General features: G+C 40.2%; 1 protein-coding gene across 1 annotated transcript; it reads left to right on the top strand.

Annotated features, from left to right (window-relative positions):
* The first annotated feature begins 226 nt into the window (after positions 1–226).
* Positions 227–25,648, top strand: fgf10a (fibroblast growth factor 10a). The gene is made up of 3 exons (XM_058057733.2): positions 227–1,263; positions 19,465–19,568; positions 25,050–25,648. Exons 1-3 carry the CDS (start codon positions 810–812, stop codon positions 25,248–25,250), a joined length of 759 nt encoding a protein of 252 aa, XP_057913716.2. The 5' UTR covers positions 227–809; the 3' UTR covers positions 25,251–25,648.
* The last annotated feature ends 777 nt before the right edge of the window (positions 25,649–26,425 follow it).

Raw genomic sequence — 26,425 nt, 5'->3', positions numbered from 1 at the left:
CACCGCCACCCTTCACCCCCCCTCACCTTCGACCAGACACACATAAACGCACACAGTCCTTCAAAGTGGAGTGGTCTCCATAGACGTCCAATCACACTAAGAGATGACATGTGGGGAGGGGGGGGCGGGGGTTTGCGGCAGATAAATAAGGTGAAAGCGGAGACGAGGATCGAGTCCACACAGCTGATAGAGACAGGCAAGGGCGAGAAAGGGGGGAAGAGAGAGAGAGAGAGGGAGGGAAGAAGAGGCCAAAAGAGAGAGAGAGAGAGAGCTACAGAAGGCGACACGCTGCTCGGAGCGCTCACACGAGGAGCGACCACGGCCTCGCTTAAACCTTCAAGTGACTCCCAAAGTCTGGATTCTTCTACATCTTGGATTGCCGTGGACATTTTCAAAGTTTTTGTGGCGGTACCAAAAACGGGGGGGCCATCTCTCGCCTTCTCCTGGGACTGGAAGAGAGCAGTTCGGGGACAGCTGTTTGATTCTGTATCAATGAACTTGGGAGTTTTAAACGTGTGAGGGCGACTGGGAGTAAAGTGTAGGAGGGGACGACGGAGGCGACCCCCCTGCCCCCCCCCCAGTTGCTCAGGCTGAGAGCTGATCTGACTTATGGATGTCAAAGCGTTCCTCAAGAGCTCCTGAGGAATAAACAAACAGCGGCGGGAGGAAGCGTGCATCATACTCTGGTCCAGAAGGTGGTGGTTTTGGGTTGGAGGGGGCCCTCTCCTGCTCTTGTTCCCTCTCCCTGCCGCTCAGCTCAGCATGCCCCAGCCCCTGAGCACCTCCACGGCTCCTCCAGCTCCACTACCATGTGTAGATGGACAGTGACACACGGTGCACCGGTCGCCTGGTTCTCCTCCCACCCCCGCCACCGGCGCTACGCAACCCCGACGCACCTACTGCCCCTCGCATTCCTTCTCCTGCTCCTCCTGCTCGGAGCGTCCTCGTCCTCGCCTCTGCCCTCTCCTCCACCAGCGAGTTTTAACCAGAGCCACCATGCCGAAGGAGGGAACCCGCCTCGGGAAGCTCCGGCGTCCTTCAGTTCACCACCGCCGCCCTTTCACGCCTCCTCTGCAAGGTTGCCGCGGGATACCGACCTGTCCTCATCCTCGGCCGCCGCGGCGGGCCGCCACGTGCGCAGCAGCTACAACCACCTGCAGGGAGACGTGCGCCGGCGGAAACTCTTCTCCTACCAGAAGTTCTTCCTCCGCATCGACAAGAAGGGGAAAGTCAACGGAACCAAAAGTGAGGACGATCCGTACAGTAAGTCACTTCCACTTGGTTGCTTCTGGAATTTGGAATGAAATGTTGAGATCCCAGGTTACTGGAAATAAAACCACCATCATCCACGGTCATCACTTAAAGGTTCCCTGAGAGTGAGGATGCAGGAGAACTTATCCATATTAAACCTGTTGGACCTCAGTTTCCTCAATATGTGAGTTTGACCTTTAAATCCGGGTCACTAAGCACAACGTGAGCTGGATTGGCGGGTTGGTGCGGCGTTGGCAATGAAGCGGACATTTGAAAGGCAAAGCTCTCAATTTACCAAACCTCACCCGTGAGTTTTGAGTAGTGACCAAAAGGACGCGATGGCGAGTACGAGCAGCCCAAATGAGTTTCTGTCGCAGGGTGGCCGGGGTCTCCCTGAGAGATAAGGTCAGAAGCCTCCGGGAGAGGGGCCAGATGAGGTGTCTCAGGCGTGTGGTCAGGACGCCTCCCTGGAGAGGGGTTCAGGGTACATCCAACCACGATGGGAGGCCTCCACGTTGGAGAGACCATGTCTCTCAGCTGGCCTGGGAACGCCTCGGGATCGGCTGGGAAGAGCTGGAAGAAGTGGCTGGGGAGTGAGATGTTAGGGGGGCTTCCCTGGGACAACTTAAAAACGCCTCAACGAGGAGTTCATGTTCACAGTAAAGTAAATTCAGATGCTTCCTTGGAAAGGGGGCCATTAGAGCAGGGACACCAAGCAACCTATATCAGCGGTTAGCACTCGGGGGACCAATATGAGCAAATTATGATGTCATACCAATAAATAACCAAATAAAAACAGCTCAGATAACCAATCATTGAGGCGAGATTAGCAATATTCTGTGGAGCTTCCTTTTTCTACTGTCGATGATGTTAGTGTCCTGTTCACTTTTAAACATTTTAATGCTAGTTGTCCCAAACGCTCCACAATGAGGGGAAAAAAACATCGAGCGCACATAAAACTTTGCGTTTGAAAAGTTCAAAAGATTTGCCAGAAACCTCCACGGCATCCCACCGGCTACTCGGAACGTGTGCCCGAATACAGTACACCTTGCCGGGCCAAAGCAGGCAGCTCCCTCCACTCTGAGCTCCGCTTCTCCAGATAGCAGCGATGTGCTAGTAATCATGTGGTGATATTTGATTGGGACCAATCAGGTACACTTGGTCACTTCCTGTCTTTCTTACCTACGCAAACTACACGAGAGTCGGTGCTGGTGGAGGGAAAACAGTGAACAAGTGCATGATGGGATTTAGATTGACTATATGATAGGTACAGGTAGATTGCGTCATATCTACCCGTATCTGTGTGCCTGCCGTGGGCGTGTCTTCCTATACAGATGATGACGAGTCGCACACCTTCATAACCGTGAATGCTTCTCCCGCTGAGCACGTGCACGCACGTAGACGTGTGCACGGCCACAGAGGCCAGTCTTGCACATGGTCTCCATATGGCAAAGCCCACTTTTATTAGGGCCTGGTCCAGTGTGAATGTGTGTGTGTGTGTGTGTGTGTGTGTGTGCCACTCAGACACCAAGGCTCTGCCAGACATGGCTGAAGGAATTTCAATTAGTGTCTTTTGCTCCCTCCTCCTGCTTGCAGTGGCCTGCACAAACGCACACTCTCAACTTTGAGGGTGCGAATGGCATCAGGTCGTGGCATGAGAGGCCCAATCCATCGGCGGCGGGGGAGGGGGGGGACTTCTAGATTGGACTATAAAACTGATGTTATCTTGTGGGCATATTAGAGTTTCAGCCTCACGTTTTGCAAGTGGGAATGATTTGAGGACGGGGATGAATCATGCTTTGACGTGTGCTCACATCTGCACACAAGCTTGCATGTATGTTTACGCTAACGCACCACCTCCAGCTATTTAGCATGCGCTACAAACAAATCGCTCTCATCATCAAATAAAAGCCGACGCTATATACGGCACCGCTCCCCCCACCCCCTGAGTGAGAACACTGATGTTGTGGTGATGTTCCACATGATCATTTGGCAACGTGACCCTTTCTTGACGCGCCGTGCACATCTGTTCTACGTTGTCAATTAGCTTGTTTGTAAAAAAAAAAAAAAAAAAAAAAAAAAAAGCCGTATGTATGTACGTACGTACGCATGCATGCTACATAGGGTTGGGGCTGCCGGTGCCAAGAGAGCTTCAAAAGCCTCCATGTACTGTAAATGCAGAAATGTGCTCTTTTGAGGTCGATTCCTGCTCATTAAAAACACATGTCGAGTAAGCTAGCAATAGCTAGCTTTCACACACACTAAATGTAACATACAAGCTACACTACATTAGTTCCTCCACCACAGTCTCAGGTGTCTGACACTTAAAGGACTTAAAGGGGGGGGGGTCCTCCCATCATCCACAAGCCTGAACACACATCTTACAGCTAAAAAAAAAGAGGCAGCTAAGTGATGCGCGGAACGGGACACAGCTATTCCGCCTCGAAAGGCCGCTTTAAGCGCCACATTATGGGAATAAAGTCATTTCCAGAGGAAAATTTACAAGATGAAAAAAGCTTGACAAATGTCATTTTATGACAATAAAGTCAAAATATTAAAAGAAAAAAGTCGTCTTGTAAAGAAAAGGGTCATGATTTTATAAGAACTAAATTTTAACAAAAAAAATGTTCTTTTGGCAGCTTACAGTTGAAATATGATTTTTGAAAAAAAGTCATAATACGATAAACAAAACATAATAAAGTTGTTATTATTGGAACACTATGTTAACAAAATAAAAAATTATAATATGATTAATACATAATATTATTTCTATTTTTTATTTTGGTTTATTTTAATACATGATATAAATATATGTATATATATAAAATATATACTCTATAATATATAGTATAATATACTCTAGTAATAAAGTAAAAGTTATATTATGGGGTAAACATTATGGGAATAAAGTTGAAAAAAGTTAGAAAATAAAAAAACAGCAGGAATGGAAAAATATGTATATTATATGTATATGAAAATACATATAGTAATATAATATATATATATATATATAAAATAATAAAAATACACATTTTGTATTTTTATGGAAATAAAGTCAATATATTAAAATATTTATATTATATTATGATATAATATATTATGATATTTTACCTCCAGAACACATTATAATATTATAAGAAAAACTTTCATTTTAGTAGAAATCAATATAAAGTAGTCATTTTTGGAAAATTACATACATAATAAAGTTATGATATCATAAGAATATCGTGAAAATATTATGGAAATAAAGTTTTAAAGCAGAAAAAGTAAAGCAGAAAATGTAAAAGAAAAAAGTTGAAAACGTTGGAAAATAAAAAAGCAGCTGGAATTTTATGTCCAATATTTAATTACAGTAGTATAGTAAAAGTTGTAATAAAATAGGAATAAGGTTATAGGAATAAAGTTGTGAGAAGAACATTTACAGGTAAGATGTTGGAAAAGTGAGAAGTTTTTTTTTTTCCTCAAAGTGTCTTTGTGTTCTGGGGGGGGGGTTGAGCTTGCATCATTAGACGTCATTAGACGGTGTCAGAGGTGATGAAGACGTTTTAGGTCCGGCACCGAGGTCAAGCATCTCCTCCGCGCCTGAATTTTCTAATCATGTTGTCGAGCTGCGAGCCGTCCATCACCCCCAGCCTCCCCTGTCAAAGTAAAAGTATCAGACCTGCAGCCCCCGCTGGTGGGAACGGATTGAATGCGGTTCACTTTATGGCGCCTCTCATGTTCTGATTTAGGGGACGTTGTTCCACCTCCGTGCTAATTGCCCCACCCCACCCCCTCCCGCTTTGACCTTTACCTAGCGACCCCCACTTGGGAAACACGAGGCCACGTGGTGCATTAAGTGGGGAAGTTCTACTCTGCATGAAGCTCCAGTCCAAGTGCGGCTTACTGCTTCCTTTGGGGTCCCTTTCACAATAAACCTGAAATAGAATTTCACAATACAGGAAAAATGAAGAATAAAGTCCAAATATTAAGAGAAAAAAGTTGTCATTTTACATTTCACATAAAGTTGAAATATTAAAGAATAATTACTTTTTCTTAAGTCGTCATATTATGAGAAACAAACAAAACAAAATTGCCATTTGGGGAATTAGGTATGCTGGAGCCTATCCCAGCTGTTTTTGGGGAGAGGCGGGGTCCACCCTGGACTGGTGACCAGCCAATCACAGGATAACCATTTCCACCCACACCTTCCTAGGAGTGGACGGCCAACCAAAACGACCCCAAGAGCGCAGTCACGACTGATCCCAGAGGTCACAAAAGACCCCACAACAAGGGTGGCCCGAGCACTTATTAGCTTTAGGCTAATCACTTTCTCACACAGGGACATGGAGCTTTGTTTCATTTTCAAATGCATCAGGTGTTGATGGAGTGTTGTCATTGGCTGATATCGACATCATCTCAAACATGGAAGTGGGCTAATAAATAAGACCCCAGGGAGGGGGGAGGGGGGCAACACTTACAACCAAACCACTACCAAAGTGGCAAAGTTGCATCCTTTACTTTTTCCCTATGAGGCCCTCGCTGGGGGAAAAGCCTTTGGACACTTGTGCTCTAACCAGGAGGCCGCCCCCCACGTCTCCCACGTCCACCCGGCCCGCCCCCCTTCAAAGTGTGTAACACGTGCACATCATCCAACCTTGTCTAACTTGTCTATTCTGTTATGTCTGTGGTCCGCTCGGTCCTTCGCTGCGATTTGACAAGCACGTCCGGGGAGGCCGGTGGGGGGGTGTTCTCGTGGGAACCCGTATCAGTGTGGCCCCATAAAAGAGAGTTATGGGGCGTGAGGGGACGCGGCAGAGGTTAGTGTCAGCGTTGCTTTGGCTTCAAAGTTACTCTGACATCTTTGTGGACTCCTCTCTCGGTAAATTAAAGTGGCGTGCAAACGTCACTGGGGCGAGCCGGCTCGCTCCGAAAACACTGGAGCCGTGGTCGAGTCCAGCGAAGGCTGCCAAAGTCAACAATTACATTCAGCTGGGCTCTGAAAACATACACTAAACCTAAACTACCTGCACGCTCCTCGCTGAACTCAACCTCACTTCACACTTGCTCACACTGCGAGGCACGCCAGCTCACCGCTTGGTGGATCACTGATGGAAACAGAGCAGCAGGAATGCTGCAAAGCGCTGGGAATGTTAGTGGGAATCTTGCTCCCGCCGTCCATGATCCAAAGGAGTCAGAGTCAGCTTATTTCTTTGGGAAAAGCCAGTCATTACCACACATACCATGGCACTTCAGTCTTGAGGGATGCTCCTTGCAATATCACCGTTTGACGCCCATGCACAACCTTACGCCTTTTTTTTGGCTCACTCCCATTTCTTCGTTTTACATTTTGATTCTCCACTTGGGACCTCCTTAAGATCCAACAGGGCACGTACACTCTTGCACTTTTTCACCAGGTTTTAAGATTTGGATCAAAAGTGAAGTAATAACAAAAAATAACAAAAATGACAAACTGTGGTTATTTTGCATCAAAAAAATCATAATATTAAAAGACATGTCGTAATCTAACCGAAAAATGTATGAGAATAATGTTATAATATAAGAAGAAAATCATATTATTTTTGTAGGATAGAGTTGAAATATTAAAGAATTTTTAAAAATAAAATAAAAAAACCTGCTGTAATTTTACAGCAATAATTTGAATATATACAAAGAAAAAAATTGCAATTTTACAAGTTGTAATATAATGAGGAAAGATGTCATTTTACGATGAAATGATTTTTTGTTGTCATTTTTGAAGTAGCGATATTATGAAAAACAAACAAAACAACATTTCATTCTTGAAAAATTACGTTGGGGAAAATGTTTTAATATTGTGGGAATAAAGTTGTAATATTATGAGCAAAACATGTGAAATCATAAAAAAAACTCTAGGAAAGCAGAGAAAAAGACATATTGTAACAACAAAAAAATGATGCAATTTTGCAACAATAAGCTCATAATATTACGAGAAAAAAATTATGTAATTTTAGTAGCAGCGGATTTTATATATAAAAGAAAAAATACTGGCTTTTTTTCAATCGTACTTTTATGACAAACCAACAAAACAAATTAAAGTTGTCATTTTTTTTTATTGGATTGAGGAAAAAGTTATAATATTATGGGAATAAAGCCAAAACAGCGTCATCGTGAGGAGAAGGAACATTCGTTCCCTGCAGGACTGCTCATTTTTGGTGCAAGCTCATCACTTGCCCCCCCCCTCCCGAACGAAACGGCAACCTGAAACATTCATTCATTCATTCATTTTCTACCACTTTTCCTCACGAGGGTCTGGGGGGTGCTGGAGCCCATCCCAGCTGTCTTCGCGCGAGAGGCAGGGTACACCCTGGACTGGTTGCCAGCCAATTACTGGGCACATATAGACAAACAACCATTCACACTCACATTCATACCTATGGACAATTTGGAGTCACCAATTAACCTAGCATGTTTTTGGAATGTGGGAGGAAACCGGAGTACCCGGAGAAAACCCACGCATGCACGGGGAGAACATGCAAACTCCACACAGAGATGGCCGAGGGTGGAATTGAACCCTGGTCTCCTAACTGTGACGTCTGCGTGCTAACCTGAAACATCCTATTACTTATTTTAGCAAAGTTAATGAGCCACTTTAGCGACACTTTGACATGCAACCAGTGGAGGAATTTGTCATTTGGTAGGTTTCACGTAAGCAGATATCCATCTATGGGGATGCTGGAGCCTATCCCAGCATACCCCCATATCCCCAGTCTTGGGGCGAGAGGCGGGGTCCACCCTGGACTGGTGGCCAGCCAATCAAACAAGCATTCCCACCCACATTCATACCTATGGACAATTTGGAGCGGCCAATGAAGCTAGCATGTTTTTGGAATGGAACATGTTAGCTTGGAATGGAACATTAGAACACGCAAACTCCACACTGAGAATGGAACCCGGTGCGGCCTGCATGCTAACCACCTGAGCAAGATATTTGTGTTGAAGTTAAGCAGCAGTCTGGATCACATTATGCCACTCGTGATTCACCCCGACTGATTTTCTTTTACTGGAAGCCAGCGAACAAACACTACGAATATGAAAGGAGGCCCAGCATCCATCCACGTGATTTTACTGGAATCGGTGCTGAGGCTTTACACATGAACAGTCTATACGACCTGCTGGAACATCATTTCCCTACTAAATATGTTATAGAACTCGATGAATGATTCCATCCGCGGTACTGCAGTCCCCCCTACACGGGCGAGCGAGAATGTACGACTCTGAGTGCCCTCTGACCCCCGTGACGTCACGTACGGGGTCGTTGAAGGTGCGTCTGGCTTGGGCTGTCTTGTGAGTTTTTGCTGTGAAAAATGAGCAAATAGGAGATTATTATGCCAAAGAATGTTGAGTTGGTGGGAAGCCTTTTTATTGTTTATGCTACGCCGAGGATGCTTGGAGGCTATCATCGTTTTGTAAACACGCAGGGTTAGGCGGAGGCCCTCGGAAAAGTTGCAGGCCAAAAACACATCCTTTCAATCAGGCTTTCTGCTTCTGGTTTGGGATTTTTGGAGGCCTAAGTGAAGCATTTTCAACCATAAAATTGTCTAAGTGATGTAAAGTAGGGTGGCACGGCGGTCTAGTGGTTAGTGCGCCGACCTCACAGCTAGGAGACCAGGGTTCAATTCCACCCTCGGGCATCTCTGTGTGGAGTTTGCATGGTCTCCCCGTGCACGCGTGGGTTTTATCTGGGTACTCCGGTTTCCTCCCACATTCCAAAAACATGCTAGGTTAATTGGTGACTCCAAATTGTCCATAGGTATGAATGTGAGTGTGAATGGTTGTTTGTCTATATGTGCCCTGTGATTGGCTGGCCACCAGTCCAGGGTGTACCCTGCCTCTCGCCCGAAGACAGCTGGGATAGGCTCCAGCACCCCCGCGAGCCTTGTGAGGAAAAGCGGTAGAAAATGAATGAATGAATGAATGTAAAGTATCGGCTGCACGGTGGATGAGTGGTTAGCAAGCAGGCCACACAGCTAGGACCCCGGGTTTGATTCCCCATTTCTGTGTGGCGTTTGTATGTTCTCCCCGTGCATGCGTGGCTTTTCTCCTGGTACTCTGCCCCCCCCATTCCAAAAACATGCTAGCTTCATTGGCCACTCCAAATTGTCCATAGGTATGAATGTGAGTGTGAATGGTTGTTTGTCTATATGTCCCCTGTGATTGGCTGGCGACCAGTCAGCTGGGATAGGCTCCAGCACACCCCAGCCCTCATGAGTCTAAGCAGCATAGAAGATGGAGCGATGGATTTTACAAAAATAACAAGAAACAGAGAAAAAATCCTTAATAGAATAACATTATAATTATGTAAAGTCAAAATATTATAAATAAAGTTCTTATATTGTAGGAATAAAGACAATATATTTACAAAGATTATTTAAGAAGAAATTTTAAATGTGTGCTGAAGTAAGGCAGCACTTCCCTCCTTTGTGTTTGCAGCTCTCTGCGTTAGCATCCGTGTTTGTAGCATAAAAGCCTTGCAGACTCTTCTGACTTTCACTCAGCCGTACTTTTATCCCCCCGGTCTGTCCCTCCGCAGTGGGAGTGGAATACAGAAGGTGTCACCGCTAAAAGCGGCAGAATAAATGACCAGTCAGGCCAGTAAAGCAGTGGGAGGTGAAGCACGGCATCTGTGATGGATAACATCCAGGACCGCTGCCTACACGCAACACCTGCTTCCCGCTGCAGCCTGCATGAAAGTGGGGCTCTTAATGGAGTCATCAAAGTTGGTGCTGAGGGCTCCCCGTTTGGGCCGGAGGAGCATCTGGACGGCCGGCCGGGAAGAACACAGCGGCCAGGAGAGCCGGCTAATTACCGGGTCTTTAGGTCTGCACTGCATGTGTGGCAACATAGGAAGAGGGAAAAAATATTTTATGATAATAACATTGGAATATTACAAGTTTAACTTTCATAAAGTTGTGATATTATAAGAAACAGAACAACAAATAAAGTTGTAATGTTTGAAAATTACCTTGCAGAAAAAAATACTACAGCAATAATGTCAAAATATTCATTCATTCATTCGCTACCGCTTACAAGGGGGTATGCTGGAGCCTATCCCAGCTGTCTTGGGCAACAACCATAGACAAACAACCATTCCCATCCACATTCATACCTATGGATAATTTGGAGTGGGCAATGAAGCGAGCATGTTTTTGGAATGGGGGGGGGGCGGAGTACCCGCAGAAAAGCCATGCAGATGGCCGAGGGTGGAATCGAACTGGGGTCTCCTAGTTTTATGGCCTGCACGCTAACCACTCATTCACCGTGCAGCATCAAATATTATATGAAGAAAATCTGCAAAAAGAACATTTTGGAATGGAATATTTTCCACTATCCACTATATATTTAGAAAAAAAAACAGCAAAATTGGAAAAAAAAATACAAGAAAAAAGTCTAAATATTACGAGAAAAAAGTAGCAATTTTACAATAATAAACTATTAATATGAGGAAAAAATAATATTAGGAGAAATAAACAAAACTAAATAAAGTTAAATTCTTTGCAAAATAAGGGTGTGGAAAAACTAATACGATGAAAAAAAGTCATCATATTACTGCAAGAAAATTATTATAAGTATTTGAAAAAAAAACAACCAATGGTAAATTTACAAGAATAAAATCTAGTAGTACATCGTAATCCAATAATATTCAAAGAGAAAGGTGATGAGATCAAGTCTTGGTTCGAGCGAGAGAGAGAAAAGGCTGGAGGAACCATGCTGTGAGCAAGTACTTCCAGGTACCAGGTACCAGGTAGCATCGGGTAGTATCAGCCTGTCTTTTGTGGTGCTGCTTGGGAGGTGCGATGGGATTGGCTCATGTAGAACTTCCTCGGTTCCATGCCACGGAGAAGTCTTTTTTTTGGGGGTAGCACTGGGATGGTGATCAGAAGAGTCCAGAATGAACCTCTTGTATTGGAGCGCTTTTTTTACATGTGGGTGGGGGCTTGAAGATATCTGACCAATATCTGTTATCAATATATGTACCATCGCTCCTAATTTACAGATGTTTTTTTGCAGTTTATTTTATTATTATTGTTATTTTATTATTGTTATTGTTATTATTATTTATTATTATATTGTTTATGATTTTATTATTTATTTTATTTTTCTTCTCATAACTAGAGTATTTGGACTCCCATAACATCTACATGAATATATCTGACCAATATCTGTTATCAATATATGTACCATCGCTCCTAATTTACAGATGTTTTTTTGCAGTTTATTTTATTATTATTTTATTATTATTATATTATTTATTATTTTTATTAGTTATTTATTTATTTATTGTTATTATTATTTTTCTTCTCATCATAACTAGAATATTTGGACTCCCATAACATCTAAATTTTCCCAAAATTGACAACTGTATTTGTTGTTTTATATGACAATTAAAAAAAGAACTTTATCATCCTAACATTATGACTTTTTTTCATGAGGTTCCAAATTTTGCTGTGATATTTAGACTTTATTCTTGTCAAATTACAGCATATTTTTTCCATTTTTGCTGCTTTTTTATCAAATGAGCCAGGAGTCAATAAAAAATGCAAATGTCGCACAGGGCGCACTTTGGACCCCCCTTGGAGTCACCACCGAAAAGGTGAGAACGACCCATCCATTTTCTATGATGCTTATCCTCACGAAGGTCACGGGGGTGCTGGAGCCTATCCCAGCTGACTTGGGGCGAGATCCGCTGTCCACCCTGGACTGGTGGCCAGCCAATGGCAGGGTGAGAACGATGTGGAACAAAAAAAAGCCTGTTCATCAGATCGGCGGTGTAAAATAACCCGACGAAAGCTTCGCGACCGCAACAGGTCGCTGAGTGGCCAATGAAAAATGTGGAAGAAGCCGACGACCGTCACGGCACATTAGCCACAAACTCCTAACTCCTGCCGTGACATGTTTGGACAGAAACTGGCAGCGTTGCCACTTTATCGTGTTACAAAGTCAACCCCCCCCCCATCAATTCACTATTAACATCACCCCTGGTTATGTTGGCTTTCTCTCAGGCGTGTTAAAACGTGCTGCTGGGGGCGACCTGCCCCCAGACCCGGACTGGAAATAGCAACCTCTGCTATGTGACTTGGGCGCATTGAGCAGTCCTGCTAAGGCTTCGTATCAAGGCCTTCCACTATCTGGATATGGACTTGGGCAGGCTGTCCAAAGCGCAGCCCGGGGGCTGTTTGCGGCACACAGCTATTTATTTTATTTATTTTATTTATTTTATTTATTTTATTTATTTTATTTATTTTATTTATTTTATTTATTTTATTTATTTTATTTATTTTATTTATTTTATGATTAAAAAACAAAAACAATTATAATCAGTCATTTTACAAGAATAAAGTAAAAACTATTCAAAGAAAAAGTTGCAATCTAATGAGAAAGACTTGGAGTGAAAATATGTCAATATTACGAGAATATGCTCACAATATTATGAAAATAAAGTCCTAATAATACGAGAAGAAAAATTTACAAATTTACAAGAAGAAAGGTGAAATAGGTGGAAAAAAAATCTAAATGTGCTTTACATAGCTTTAATTTAATTTAATAGAAAGTCACAATTTTACAAGAATAATGTAGTAATATTATAATAACATTTTAGTGATGTGTTCGTAGTCATGTCATGATATTTCATGAGGACGTCAACACTTAGGTGTAAATTCAAAGACTAGATATAAAAAGGTTATCAGTATCAGACTGATCTTGAGAAGAAGAAAGCTATGGGCATGGATATGAGCAAAAAAAAATTGATATGAAAAGCCAAGCAGTTGCAATGCCAGTGCTGGAGAGAAAGCTCAGCCCACCAGCCAAAGTCTGGCAAGGTCCAAGATCTTTTGCTCCAAGCGGAAAGGTCTTGGTTTTCTCTCTGTTATATAGATAAACACAATGTGGAAAATGTTCCATTCCTAACAGATATCTATGACACTTTCAATAGATTTGATTGAGTGTTTGAGTGGTTAGCACGCAGACCTCACACCTAGGAGACCAGGGTTCAATTCCATCTCTGTGTGGAGTTTGCATGTTCTCCCCGTGCATGCGTGGGTTTTCTCCGGGTACTCCAGTTTCCTCCCACATTCCAAAAACATGCTAGGTTAATTGGCCACTCCAAATTGTCCATAGGTATGAATGTGAGTGTGAATGGTTGTTTGTCTATATGTGCCCTGTGATTGGCTGGCCACCAGTCCAGGGTGTACCCCGCCTCTGGGATAGGCTCCAGCACCCCCGCAACCCTCGTGAGGAAAAAGTGGTAGAAAATGAATGAATGAATGAATGTTGGGTTCACGTTAGCGCACGCCTTTTCAAAGTGGGACCACCGGGTGGCGCCACAAGATTCCAGGCGAGGTGCAGCAGCTTGAGAACAATAAAGACCAACCTATTTTCCAGGCCTGCTAAGCACAATTCTTTTTTTTTTTTACAATAATGTTGTAATATTATGAGTAAAAATATGCTAACTCTCATACTTGCTTTGACCAATGAAAACCTCCTTTGATGGATGGATCGGCTCTATGTGTGGACATCCCTGCTTCCCGCGTATATAAGTTATATAAGAGGCGTGCTGCCAAACACCGGAGCAGCAAATTCCAAACAATAAATCATAAGAATGATACGTTCATGAGCCGTCCATTGTTGGAGGTCTGTTTGTGTCGTTCCATCTTCTTTCCATTTCCAAGGCGCTTGTGTCAACACTCGCTCTGACTTGAGTAATTATCCTACATTATAAACAAAGATGGCCTATAAAATACCTTTATTTTGCTCATAAATCTGACTTCGTATGGCATATTTGATGTAATCGGCAGGGCGGGGTGATGGTTGAATGCCAGCAGGCAGCGTGTGCCGCCATGCCGTTTCTATTAGGCCAACCTTCGCCTTTAAAACACAGATAATTAAGACGCTGGGCTGGGATCCAGGGGACACATGGGGGGAGTTCATGGCCCTTTTCAGAAATAGGACAGCATAAATGAGCATGTGTAAAAAAAAAAAAAAAAAAAAAAGGCGGGGGAGGGGTGTCAACCGAGCTTATTAAAATCCACAAAGCAGCATAGTTGTGTGTTTTGCGTATGTGTTGCACGTGATGTACACCAACCTTGTCGCAACCCTGACCTTCTCGTTGCGAAAGTGGGCTTTTAGTCCCAGATGGGGGGGCCGTAAAAGACGACATCAAACAAAAGATTGGAGGGGGTTATAACAGGTGGCAGTGTGGACCCCGCCTCTCGTTCCAAGACAGCTGGGATAGGCTCCAGCACCCCCAGGTGCAGGACGTTTCTGCCTATTGTGTGAGTGTGTGTAAAATTGCAGTCCAAAGCTAAACTTAGCATTGCATCCTAGCTTAGCCTGCAGTGCACTTCCTGCTTTTGGTGGGAAACGACACACTGACGTGTTTATACTATACCAGGGGTCTCAAACTCAATTTACTTGGGGGGCACTGGAGCTAAGGTCTGGGTGAGACTGGGCCGCATCAGGTTTTCCAAAAAAAAAAAAAAAAAACCCATTTATTAAAAACAAAAAAATTTAAAAAACTTCCAATTTTCTACAATAAAAGCTCTGATAAAACATTCCACTGTTCTCAAATATCTTACTTTTTATTTTTTCTACACAAAATAAGATGAAAAATAAATAAACAAATCAAGAATAAAGAAAATCAATCAATCAGTAATAAATAAATATAATAATAATAATAAAACAGAAAATAATAAAAACTTAAGAAACCACATATAGTTGGTGGGTAGACATTTTTTTTTCAGATTAAAATTACCAAAGCATTATTAGAGCCCTGTAGACATGACAAAACACGACTATAGTCACATTTATACTCTTTTTATTTACAACATATTGCACAACTGCAGGGTCTTGAGACACATGCTAACTCGCAAACTAGAGAGCTAGCGACCTAAACGGTAGCCTTCAAGTTATTTCCTTTAAACTTAAATAGCCAAAAACTTACCACTTCCACACGGATAGGGAGGATAACTATTAACAGTTATTTAACCTTTAACATGAACATTAATCAAACGTAATAATTTTTTCTGGGTACATGATACCATACAGCATCCATATCAAACTTAAACTAACATTAAACTTTCATATCAAGGCTCAAACTAGTGTCCTGCGGGCCACATTTGGCCCGCGGGCTGCGTGTTTGAGACCCCTGTACTATACTATACTACTATATACTAAATATAATCCATTCCAAAGAATGGACAGTGCAGGGAAACAACAGCAAATGTTGCTGTCTTCCTGAACGCATCGTATAGCATCATGTTTTATGGTAGTGCGGCCACGTCTGTGTGTTTACGTCCTGTCAGCACGCTGCAAAATGTTAAACAGGTGGAGTTCATGTGCTTTGTTGTCATACGAAGAGTCTGCTAGCTTTGGGCCGTGAAAGTTGGAACACACAAAACAAAACAAAGTCAGCAGAAATACAGAAATATTATCATCTTGGCCATCGCTCAGAAAAGAAGAAACGTCACAAAGCTTCCGTGGTTAGTCAGCTATCCTTGTTTGATAGTTCTGACCATTCTATTTGTTTTAGCATGCTAGGATTTGATCAGAATGATGTGCCGATGTCACATGATAATGTGCAGAATGAATACATACACACACACGTGTACTATACTGTATATACACTCGGAATACTGTGTGTATATATTACCTTAAATTCAAGAAGTATGTAAACATATACCAATATGAGTTTTCCCATTATGCATTTTGTTTGAGAAAACCAATTCATTGGAGGACAAGCAGTACGAATAATGGATGGCCATGCAGTTCTGCTTCTGTCCACCAGAGAGAGACAGAAGACCTGGAGCCCATAGTGCAAAGGGAGGCTGACATCATTGCAGCACCCCAATGAATGCAGGCTCATCTCAATGGGATTTTTTTTTAATTTTTGGGTTTGTTTTATTTTAAAGTCATATTGGTACATGTTTGAGTGTTAAGTTACTGTGCGATGAATTAAGCCAGACTGCTATTCTGTTACATATAATGACCGCCTGCCATTTTCAATGGTTTGACAAGCTGGTTGTGCATGCACCGACTCCAAAGAAAGAGGCACATTTAACAAATTGGTGGCACAAGATTAGAATATTTAGCTATAATTTAGCCAAAATTTAAGAAAGATGTTTTTATACCAATCAAAAACATTATTAATATAAACTTTTTCTCCTTATATTACATTTTTAAAAATGTTTTTCCTTTATTTATTTACAAATAGTTCAACGTACTCCTTGTACAATGTTTCTCATAATATTATGACTTCATTTTCTGAATATTTATGACTTCATTACAGCAATATCATGCATTTTTGCCAACAAGATTTTTCTAAATTAAACTTTTTGTTTGAATTTTTTGTTTTTTTGTTTATCATATTATGGCATTTGTTTCCTTTAATTTGTCATTTTAATGCAAATTTTTTTCTGAATATTATGACTTTTAATACTAATATTTTGTCTGTATTCTTGTAAAATGACTGCTCTTTCTCCATGTTATCCCCCCGGGCCACACTTTGGACACCCCTGATGTTTTTTTGTATTGCCCCTCCCCCTGGCTTTGTCTTCTTCTCTTATGAATTGAATGTTGTTAGGAGTGGCGCTGTAACACTTCTAAGCTAGCTCTGATAGCGCCATCATCAACTACACATGTTTTTTTTTCCCGCTTCATGACGTATGTTTTAAAATTCCAGATAATACAATATGCACCACTCACCATCACCACAAATAGATCGCAGTCCTGTGGGAAAGCCATTAGCGTGGATTTTGACACGTCTGGCGGGATAGAACATTCTGAAGTTGATGGATGAGTTGCGGCGCATCCACCGCTTTTTACGCACGTCACTTTGACAAATGGTCCCGCCTTGGCAAGTTAACGCAATGATCTTTGTGTGTGTGTGTGCGTGTGTGTGTGTGAGACACTTTTATTGTTAGGAAGGTTAGGTTTGGCCTGGCGTCAACATGCTCTGGGGACGATATTCAAGAAAAAGTCGACAAAAAATACAGGCTGGGTGATGCGGGACATATGGTCCTGACCACCAACATGCCAGTTCATCACTTGGAATCCTGTGAAACATATGTAGACAAGTAGAAAAGTAGAACTGGGGGAGGCTGGCTTTTATTTCCCCAAAGCACAAAAATGGAAATCACAGGGATTCTGCCATCGTAAAATAAACTAATATGCTTTAATATCTGGCGTGTGCTGGATGAATAGAGCTGGATTTCCCAAGGAAGCTATTTAGTGATATTACACTTTTGGCCATCTACTACACACAAAAAATATAATAATCTGACTCAAGTTTACTACTTTTTTTCTTGTAAATTTGTGACTTATTTATGTAACTATTTGTTTATTTTGGCCACATTTATTCTCTTAATATTGCATTTTTTATTATCTTAAATTTACATAATAATGTAATAATAATAGTGTAATACTCTTGATAAATTGTCTTTGCTTAATATAATTTTATTCCCATAATATTATAAGTTTTGAAAGTTATAATAGTAAGCATATTTTGGCCACATTTATTCTCTTAATATTGCATTTTTTATTATCTTAAATCTACATAATAGTGTAATAATAATAGTGTAATAGTCTTGATAAATTGTCCTTGCTTAATATAATTTTATTCCCATAATATTATACGTTTTGAAAGTTATAATAGTAAGCATATTTTGGCCACATTTATTCTCTTAATATTGCATTTTTTATTATCTTAAATTTACATAATAGTGTAATAATAATAGTGTAATAGTCTTGATAAATTGTCCTTGCTTAATATAATTTTATTCCCATAATATTATAAGTTTTGAAAGTTATAATAGTAAGCACAAAAGTTGCCGTCTTGTCTACGCAGTATAAGGGTGGTGGTTGCAATCACCATGAAAAGGAGAGAAGAAGAGATGGAGGGGTGTGCCTGCTAGCTGCAGCTGATCCTCTGAAAGCTTTGATCGTTTTATGGTGCGGTGGAAGCGACTTTCAGGCCATCCTTAACGCAATAATTGGTTGGGTCTTGACCTCTTGGCGAGCCAGCCTGGCAGCCAACAAGCTCCCCTCCGTCCTGTTCATACTGTACATACACGCGCTCCCCCAGGCCAGAAAAACAAACATAAGATGGAGAAATGTTTTTTCCTGGCTTACACCTCAGTCCCAGGGTGCGCAGCCAGCATGCGAAGCGGCGGAGGAGCGTGGGGCAAGAGGCCGCTCGGGGTCGGACTGTCACATCCCAGGCCAGGCCGGGGGGAGCAGGACCAGACTGGGGGTTGCTTGTGAGGAAGCCTTTTAAGCTCAGGGGTGTCCAGAGGCTTTTCCAGTGAAAATGAAAGGATGCAACTTTAAGTTAGCGTATATAAGTTAGTGTATATACAATATATTTCATCTCACATCATCTCAGGTGAAAAAGCATATTATTCATATGAACTAATATTAATATTATTAATAATAATATTATTAATATTATTATTACATTATGATAGTAATAATAGTAATTAGTAATAATAATTATTATTAGTGCAATATACAATTATTGGTAATTAGTAATAATAATAATTATTATTATTATTACTATTATATATTATTACTATTATTATAGTAATAATAGTAATTGTAATAATAATAATTATTAGCACAGTATACAATTATTAGTAATTAATAATATAATATAAAAATAAAAATCAGAATAAAATAATACTACTAATAATAATAATAACAATAATACTAATAATAATACCACTACTACTACTACTAATAATAATAATACTAATATTAATAATAATAACTATTATTATTAATAGTATTAATATTAATAATAATAATAATTATCTAATCTTTAATATTTCAACTTTAAGATAAGGAATATCTTATCTTTATGTTACTTAAATTACTTTTTTCTTCATAATATTAGAATGTCATTCTTGTAAAATTACCACCAATTTTCATTTTTTTGTTCTTAATCCATAATATTTTTAGAACCTGCCTTGGGCTAGTAAATACCAAAAAAAAAAAAACCATCCCCGGCCACAAATGGCTCCTGGGCCACACTTTGGGCACCCCTGTTTTGAGAAAACAAGGAGATTTCCTTTTAATTTGCTCCCCATGAAATTGGGTGGATGGGCTGAAATGGGTTGAACTACTAAAAGTTGTATTTTGTTGCATTTGGATTTTGGGCACATTTGGATTGCCTGTCAGTAACCGATGGTAAATGTATGGCAGGTATTCTGGAGATCAAGTCGGTGGACGTGGGCGTGGTGGCCATCAGGGGCCTCAGCAGTAACTACTACCTGGCCATCAGCAAGAAGGGGGAGCTGTACGGGGCGGTGAGTGGTGCATCTTTATTGTACAAAGCTGTACATGTACGCCTCATTTATCAAGGTGAATTGCTTCCGGACCCAACCGTGATAAGTGAATTTCCAGTTATCAGGATTCCTTCATCGTGTTTTTGGAGTTCCAAACCCTCTTTAGCACTTTCTAAAACACTTTGTATCATTATTAGAGCCCTGTCGACATGAAATAACTCCCCTATAGTCACCTTTACACTCCTATTACCCAATACAGTAGATACAATAAGAGAAAATAAGACATAAAGTATAGAAAACCTTTGTACCACCTTCTAAAAACACTTTGTAACATTAGAGCCATCTAGACATGAAATAACACCCCTATAGTCACCTTTACACTCCTATTACCCAATACAGTAGACATAATAAGAGAAAATAAGACATATTAAATACAGAAACCCTCTTTACCAACTTCTAAAAACACATTGTAACATTAGTAGAGACCTCTAGACATGAAATAACACCCCTAAAGTCAACCCTACTCTCGTATTACCCAATACAGTAGATACAATAAGAGAATATAAGACATATAAAATACAGAAACCCTTTTTAGCACCTTCTAAGAACACATTGTAACATTAATAGAGACCTCTAGACATGAAATAACACCCCTATAGTCAGCCTTACTCTCCTATTACCCAATACAGTAGATACAATAAGAGAAAATAAGACATATAAAATACAGAAACTCTCTTTAGCACCTTCAAAAACACATTGTAACATTAGTAGAGACCTCTAGACATGAAATAACACCCCTATGTATAGTCAACCTTACTCTCCTATTACCCAATACAGTAGATACAATAAGAGAAACTAAGACATAGAAATATAGAAAACCTTTTTACCACTTTTTAAAAACACATTGTAACAGTAGTAGAGACCCCTAGACATGAAATAGCACCCCTATAGTCAACCTTACTCTCCTATTACCCAAAATAGTAGACATAATAAGAAAATAGAAAACCTGTTTCCCACTTTGTAAATATACTTCCTGGTTAGCCTGCTTAGTTGATTTGGAAGCTTTGTTGCCTTGCTTTGATTAGACAGGTTGACAGGTAGCACCACTTCCTGTTTCAAAATAAAACAGGAAGCTGCTTGCATAGTCAGACTATAATGGAGGAAGGGAATGTCTCCAGACCAATTTCACAATGCAGTTCTATCCAGTACTCGAGTCGGAGAATATTTGCGGGACATGTGTTTATAATTGTGGTTGTGTTTTTCAGTGGAGTAGGACTTTATTGCATCATACTTATTCAATACTGTTTCTCAATGACCTAATTTGGTTTAAATATTAGAAGCCAAGCATAGAAATAAAAGCATGATTTAAATGAATCTGTGATTTTTGGTGGCTCACCAGATGATTGTGTATTGTATTATATCTTATTGTCTTTTATCTATTCCTGCCACAGGAAGCAAAGTCACTAAATGTGACTTGTTTCCTTTGAGAAACAGGAAACTCAATCCCCCACCTGCTGCCGTTGGTTGGTGGGAGTGAAAGGGTGGGGGAAGCGGCCTGTGTTTCATCTCTTTTCTCTCGGTGTGAAAGAGGCAACTTTTGAGCGCGTCTCAGCGGAGCGGCGGCGGCGCAGATGAAATGACACACGCTAGAAAAGAAAAAGAGGCGTTCTGTTGCACTGAATTCCCATGACGTCGTCTTGCGCCCGACTGCAACACAAGCCGCGCTCGGGCACAGGCCTGAAGAAGGGCTGGCGTTTGATTACACGTGATGGCTTTGCAACACTGACTTCTTTATCCGGGAGTCATCCAATGGAATCATGGCTTCCTTCTACTGCAGGATTATTACATGCAATTGTGGCCTGGGGGTTCAGCGTGATTGCACCTCTATTGTCACAGCAAAGCCGCCGTAAACAATGCCTGATTAATCCAGCATGGGGCAGGAGAGACATGGTGTTTTCATTCGTCTTCGCATGTTTCCTCCAGCATTCATAGTCAAAAGCATATTTAGAAGGCGGTAAACAGGTTTTATTTGCATAATTGGCTCTTATTTTCTCTTATTATGTCTATTACATTGGGAATAGAAGTGTAAAGGAGACTATAGGGGTGTTATTTAATCACTGGAGGGCTCTAATAATGTGTTTAAAAAGTGTATTTAGAAGGTGGTTAACGGTTTGAATTTGCTCCATGTGTCTTATTTTCTCTTATTATGTCTACTGTATTTTGTAATAGGATTGAAATGGGGACTATAGGGGTGTTATTTCATGTCTAGAGGGCTCTAATAATGCTTTAAAAGTGTATTTAGAAGGCGGTAAACAGGTTTTATTTGCATAATTGGCTCTTATTTTCTTTTATTATGTCTATTATATTGGGAATAGAAGTGTAAAGGAGACTATAGGGGTGTTATTTCATCACTGGAGGGCTCTAATAATGTTTTTAAAAAGTGTATTTAGAAGGTGGTTAACGGTTTGAATTTGCTCCATGTGTCTTATTTTCGCTTATTATGTCTACTGTATTTGGTAATAGGGTTGAAATGGGGACTATAGGGATGTTATTTCATGTCTAGAGGGCTCTAATAATGCTATAAAAGTGTATTTAGAAGGCGGTAAACAGGTTTTATTTGCATAATTGGCTCTTATTTTCTCTTATTATGTCTATTATATTCGGAATAGAAGTGTAAAGGAGACTATAGGGGTGTTATTTCATCACTGGAGGGCTCTAATAATGTGTTTAAAAAGTGTATTTAGAAGGTGGTTAACGGTTTAAATTTGCTCCATGTGTCTTATTTTCGCTTATTATGTCTACTGTATTTGGTAATAGGGTTGAAATGGGGACTATAGGGGTGTTATTTCATGTCTAGAGGGCTCTAATAATGTTTTTAAAAAGTGTATTTAGAAGGTGGTTAACGGTTTGAATTTGCTCCATGTGTCTTATTTTCGCTTATTATGTCTACTGTATTTGGTAATAGGGTTGAAATGGGGACTATAGGGGTGTTATTTCATGTCTAGAGGGCTCTAATAATGCTTTAAAAGTGTATTTAGAAGGCGGTAAACAGGTTTTATTTGCATAATTGGGTCTTATTTTCTCTTATTATGTCTATTACATTGGGAATAGAAGTGTAAAGGAGACTATAGGGGTGTTATTTCATCACTGGAGGGCTCTAATAATGTGTTTAAAAAGTGTATTTAGAAGGTGGTTAACGGTTTGAATTTGCTCCATGTGTCTTATTTTCGCTTATTATGTCTACTGTATTTGGTAATAGGGTTGAAATGGGGACTATAGGGGTGTTATTTCATGTCTAGAGGGCTCTAATAATGCTTTAAAAGTGTATTTAGAAGGTGGTAAACAGGTTTTATTTGCATAATTGGGTCTTATTTTCTCTTATTATGTCTATTACATTGGGAATAGAAGTGTAAAGGAGACTATAGGGGTGTTATTTCATCACTGGAGGGCTCTAATAATGTGTTTAAAAAGTGTATTTAGAAGGTGGTTAACGGTTTGAATTTGCTCCATGTGTCTTATTTTCGCTTATTATGTCTACTGTATTTGGTAATAGGGTTGAAATGGGGACTATAGGGGTGTTATTTCATGTCTAGAGGGCTCTAATAATGCTTTAAAAGTGTATTTAGAAGGTGGTAAACAGGTTTTATTTGCATAATTGGGTCTTATTTTCTCTTATTATGTCTATTACATTGGGAATAGAAGTGTAAAGGAGACTATAGGGGTGTTATTTCATCACTGGAGGGCTCTAATAATGTGTTTAAAAAGTGTATTTAGAAGGTGGTTAACGGTTTGAATTTGCTCCATGTGTTTTATTTTCGCTTATTATGTCTACTGTATTTGGTAATAGGGTTGAAATGGGGACCATAGGGGTGTTATTTCATGTCTAGAGGGCTCTAATAATGCTTTAAAAGTGTATTTAGAAGGCGGTAAACAGGTTTTATTTGCATAATTGGGTCTTATTTTCTCTTATTATGTCTATTATATTGGGAATAGAAGTGTAAAGGAGACTATAGGGGTGTTATTTCATCACTGGAGGGCTCTAATAATGTGTTTAAATGTATTTAGAAGGTGGTTAACGGTTTGAATTTGCTCCATGTGTCTTATTTTCGCTTATTATGTCTACTGTATTTGGTAATAGGGTTGAAATGGGGACTATAGGGGTGTTATTTCATGTCTAGAGGGCTCTAATAATGTTTAAAAAGTGTATTTAGAAGGCGTTAAACAGGTTTTACTTGCATAATAGGCTCTTATTTTCTCTTAATATGTCTATTATATTGGGAATAGAAGTGTAAAGGAGACTATAGGGGTGTTATTTCATCACTGGAGGGCTCTAATAATGTTTTTTAAAAGTGTATTTAGATGGTGGTCAACGGTTTGAATTTGCTCCATGTGTCTTATTTTCTCTTATTATGTCTACTGTATTTGGTAATAGGATTGAAATGGGGACTAAAGGGGTGTTATTTAATCACTGGAGGGCTCTAATAATGTTTAAAAAGGTATATTTAGAAGGTGGTTAACGGTTTGAATTTGCTTCATGTGTCTTATTTCTGTTATTATATCTACTGTATTTGGTAATCGGGTTGAAAGGGTGACTAAGGGTGTTATTTCATGTCTAGAGGGCTCTAATAATGTTTTAAAAAGTGTATTTAGTAGGTGGTTAATGGTTTAAATTTGCTTAATGTGTCTGATTTTCTCTTATTATGTCTACTGCATTGGGTAATAGTGGTGAACGTGGGACTATAGGGGTGTTATTTCATATCTAGAGAGCTCTAATAATGTTTAAAAAGTGTATTTAGAAGGTGGTTAACGGTTTGAATTTGCTTCCTGTGTCTTATTTTCTCTTATTATGTCTGCTGTATTGGGTAAAGGGGTGAAAACGGGATTCAGAGGCGTTATTTCATATCTAGAGGGCTCTAATAATGCTTTAAGAAGTGTATTTTGAAGGTGGTTAATGGTTTGAATTTGCTTCATGTGTCTTATTTTCTCTTATTATGTCTACTGTATTGGTTAATATGAGTGTAAAGATGACAATGGGTTGTTATTTCATATTTATAGGGCTCTAATACTGTTAAAAAAGTGTATTTAGAAGGTGGTTATGTAGTTTGTATTTGCTTAATGTGTCTTATTTTCTCTTATTATGTCTACTGTGTTGGGTAATAGGGGTGAAAGGGGGACTTAGGGGTGTTATTTTATGTCTAGAGGGCTCTAATAATGTAAAAAATGTATTTAGAAGGTGGTTAACAGGTTTGCTTCATGTGTCTTATTTTCTCTTATTATGTCTACTGTATTGGGCAATAGGAGTGAAAAGGGGACTATAGGGGTGTTAATATATTCTAATGTATAATGAAAGTAAAAGTAAAGAGTACTGTTACCATGACCAGTTCTGTGGAGGGTTTGTGGCCCCAAGCTGAGATCCAAAGGTCAGCTGTTGGAGACGACATCTCCTCCCTAAACACATCGGCTCTTTCTTCCACTAATCTTTGCTCTTTCTCTCTCCCGCAGAGGGACTTTGGCCCCGACTGTCGCCTGATCGAGCGCATCGAGGAGAACAAGTACAACACGTACGCCTCGGCTGAGTGGCGCAACAAGCGGAAGCACATGTTTGTGGGACTCAACGCCAACGGCAAGGCCGTCAGGGGGAAGAAGACCAGGAGAAAAAACACAACCACTCACTTCCTGCCCATGGTGGTGCATCCACGATGATGGGACATGGCGTTCTGCAGCATCGGATGACATTGCTGGTGCGAAGGATGCGCTGAGGACGGTGGACACCATGAAGACGTTCCGCATCTGTCAGACGAGGACAATTCTATTCGGGGAGAAAGATACTGCATGTTGCTGTACATGTATATAATATTCCTGCTCTAAGTTATAGAAGTGGGTCGCCACATAAGAAAAATCATAAATGTGATCAGCAGCGTATGGAAAGGCGGAGAAGATGGAAACCAAACACATCGTCAAACACTATGATGGGTTTTCTTTCAATTTATTTATTTTGGGTGATATTTAACAGAATGTGCTAAAAAGGCAATTGTCTTTTTTACCCTTTTATCCTTCTCTCTCTTTTTTAATACTATCTCATTTTAAACATGAATAAATATGGAAATATATTTGTCTTTAACTTGCATCCACTTCTTCCCTCGCTCTCACATATTTCATTTATCATGGCTAACGTTTGGAAATTATTATAGGATCCACATGTTAAAGGATGCTTTTTCCTATAACTGTAGTACCAATGTAGTATTCTGGTGTTAAACCATTCTGACCTATAACTGTAGTACCAATGTAGTATTCTGGTGTTAAACCATTCTGACCTATAACTGTAGTACCAATGTAGTATTCTGGTGTTAAACCATTCTGACCTATAACTGTAGTACCAATGTAGTATTCTGGTGTTAAACCATTCTGACCTATAACTGTAGTACCAATGTAGTATTCTGGTGTTAAACCATTCTGACCTATAACTGTAGTACCAATGTAGTATTCTGGTGTTAAACCATTCTGACCTATAACTGTAGTACCAATGTAGTATTGTGGTGTTAAACCATTCTGACCTATAACTGTAGTACCAATGTAGTATTCTGGTGTTAAACCATTCTGACCTATAACTGTAGTACCAATGTAGTATTCTGGTGTTAAACCATTCTGACCTATAACTGTAGTACCAATGTAGTATTGTGGTGTTAAACCATTCTGACCTATAACTGTAGTACCAATGTAGTATTCTGGTGTTAAACCATTCTGACCTAGAACTGTAGTACCAATGTAGTATTCTGGTGTTAAACCATTCTGACCTATAACTGTAGTACCAATGTAGTATTCTGGTGTTCAACCATTCTGACCTAGAACTGTAGTACCAATGTAGTATTCTGGTGTTA

This window comes from Doryrhamphus excisus, linkage group LG19 (genome assembly GCF_037039965.1).
Source record: "Doryrhamphus excisus strain RoL-2023G ecotype Guam linkage group LG19, RoL_Dexc_Guam_v1.1, whole genome shotgun sequence".
Lineage (NCBI taxonomy): Eukaryota > Metazoa > Chordata > Actinopteri > Syngnathiformes > Syngnathidae > Doryrhamphus > Doryrhamphus excisus.
This window is presented reverse-complemented; position numbering and strand designations above follow the sequence as displayed.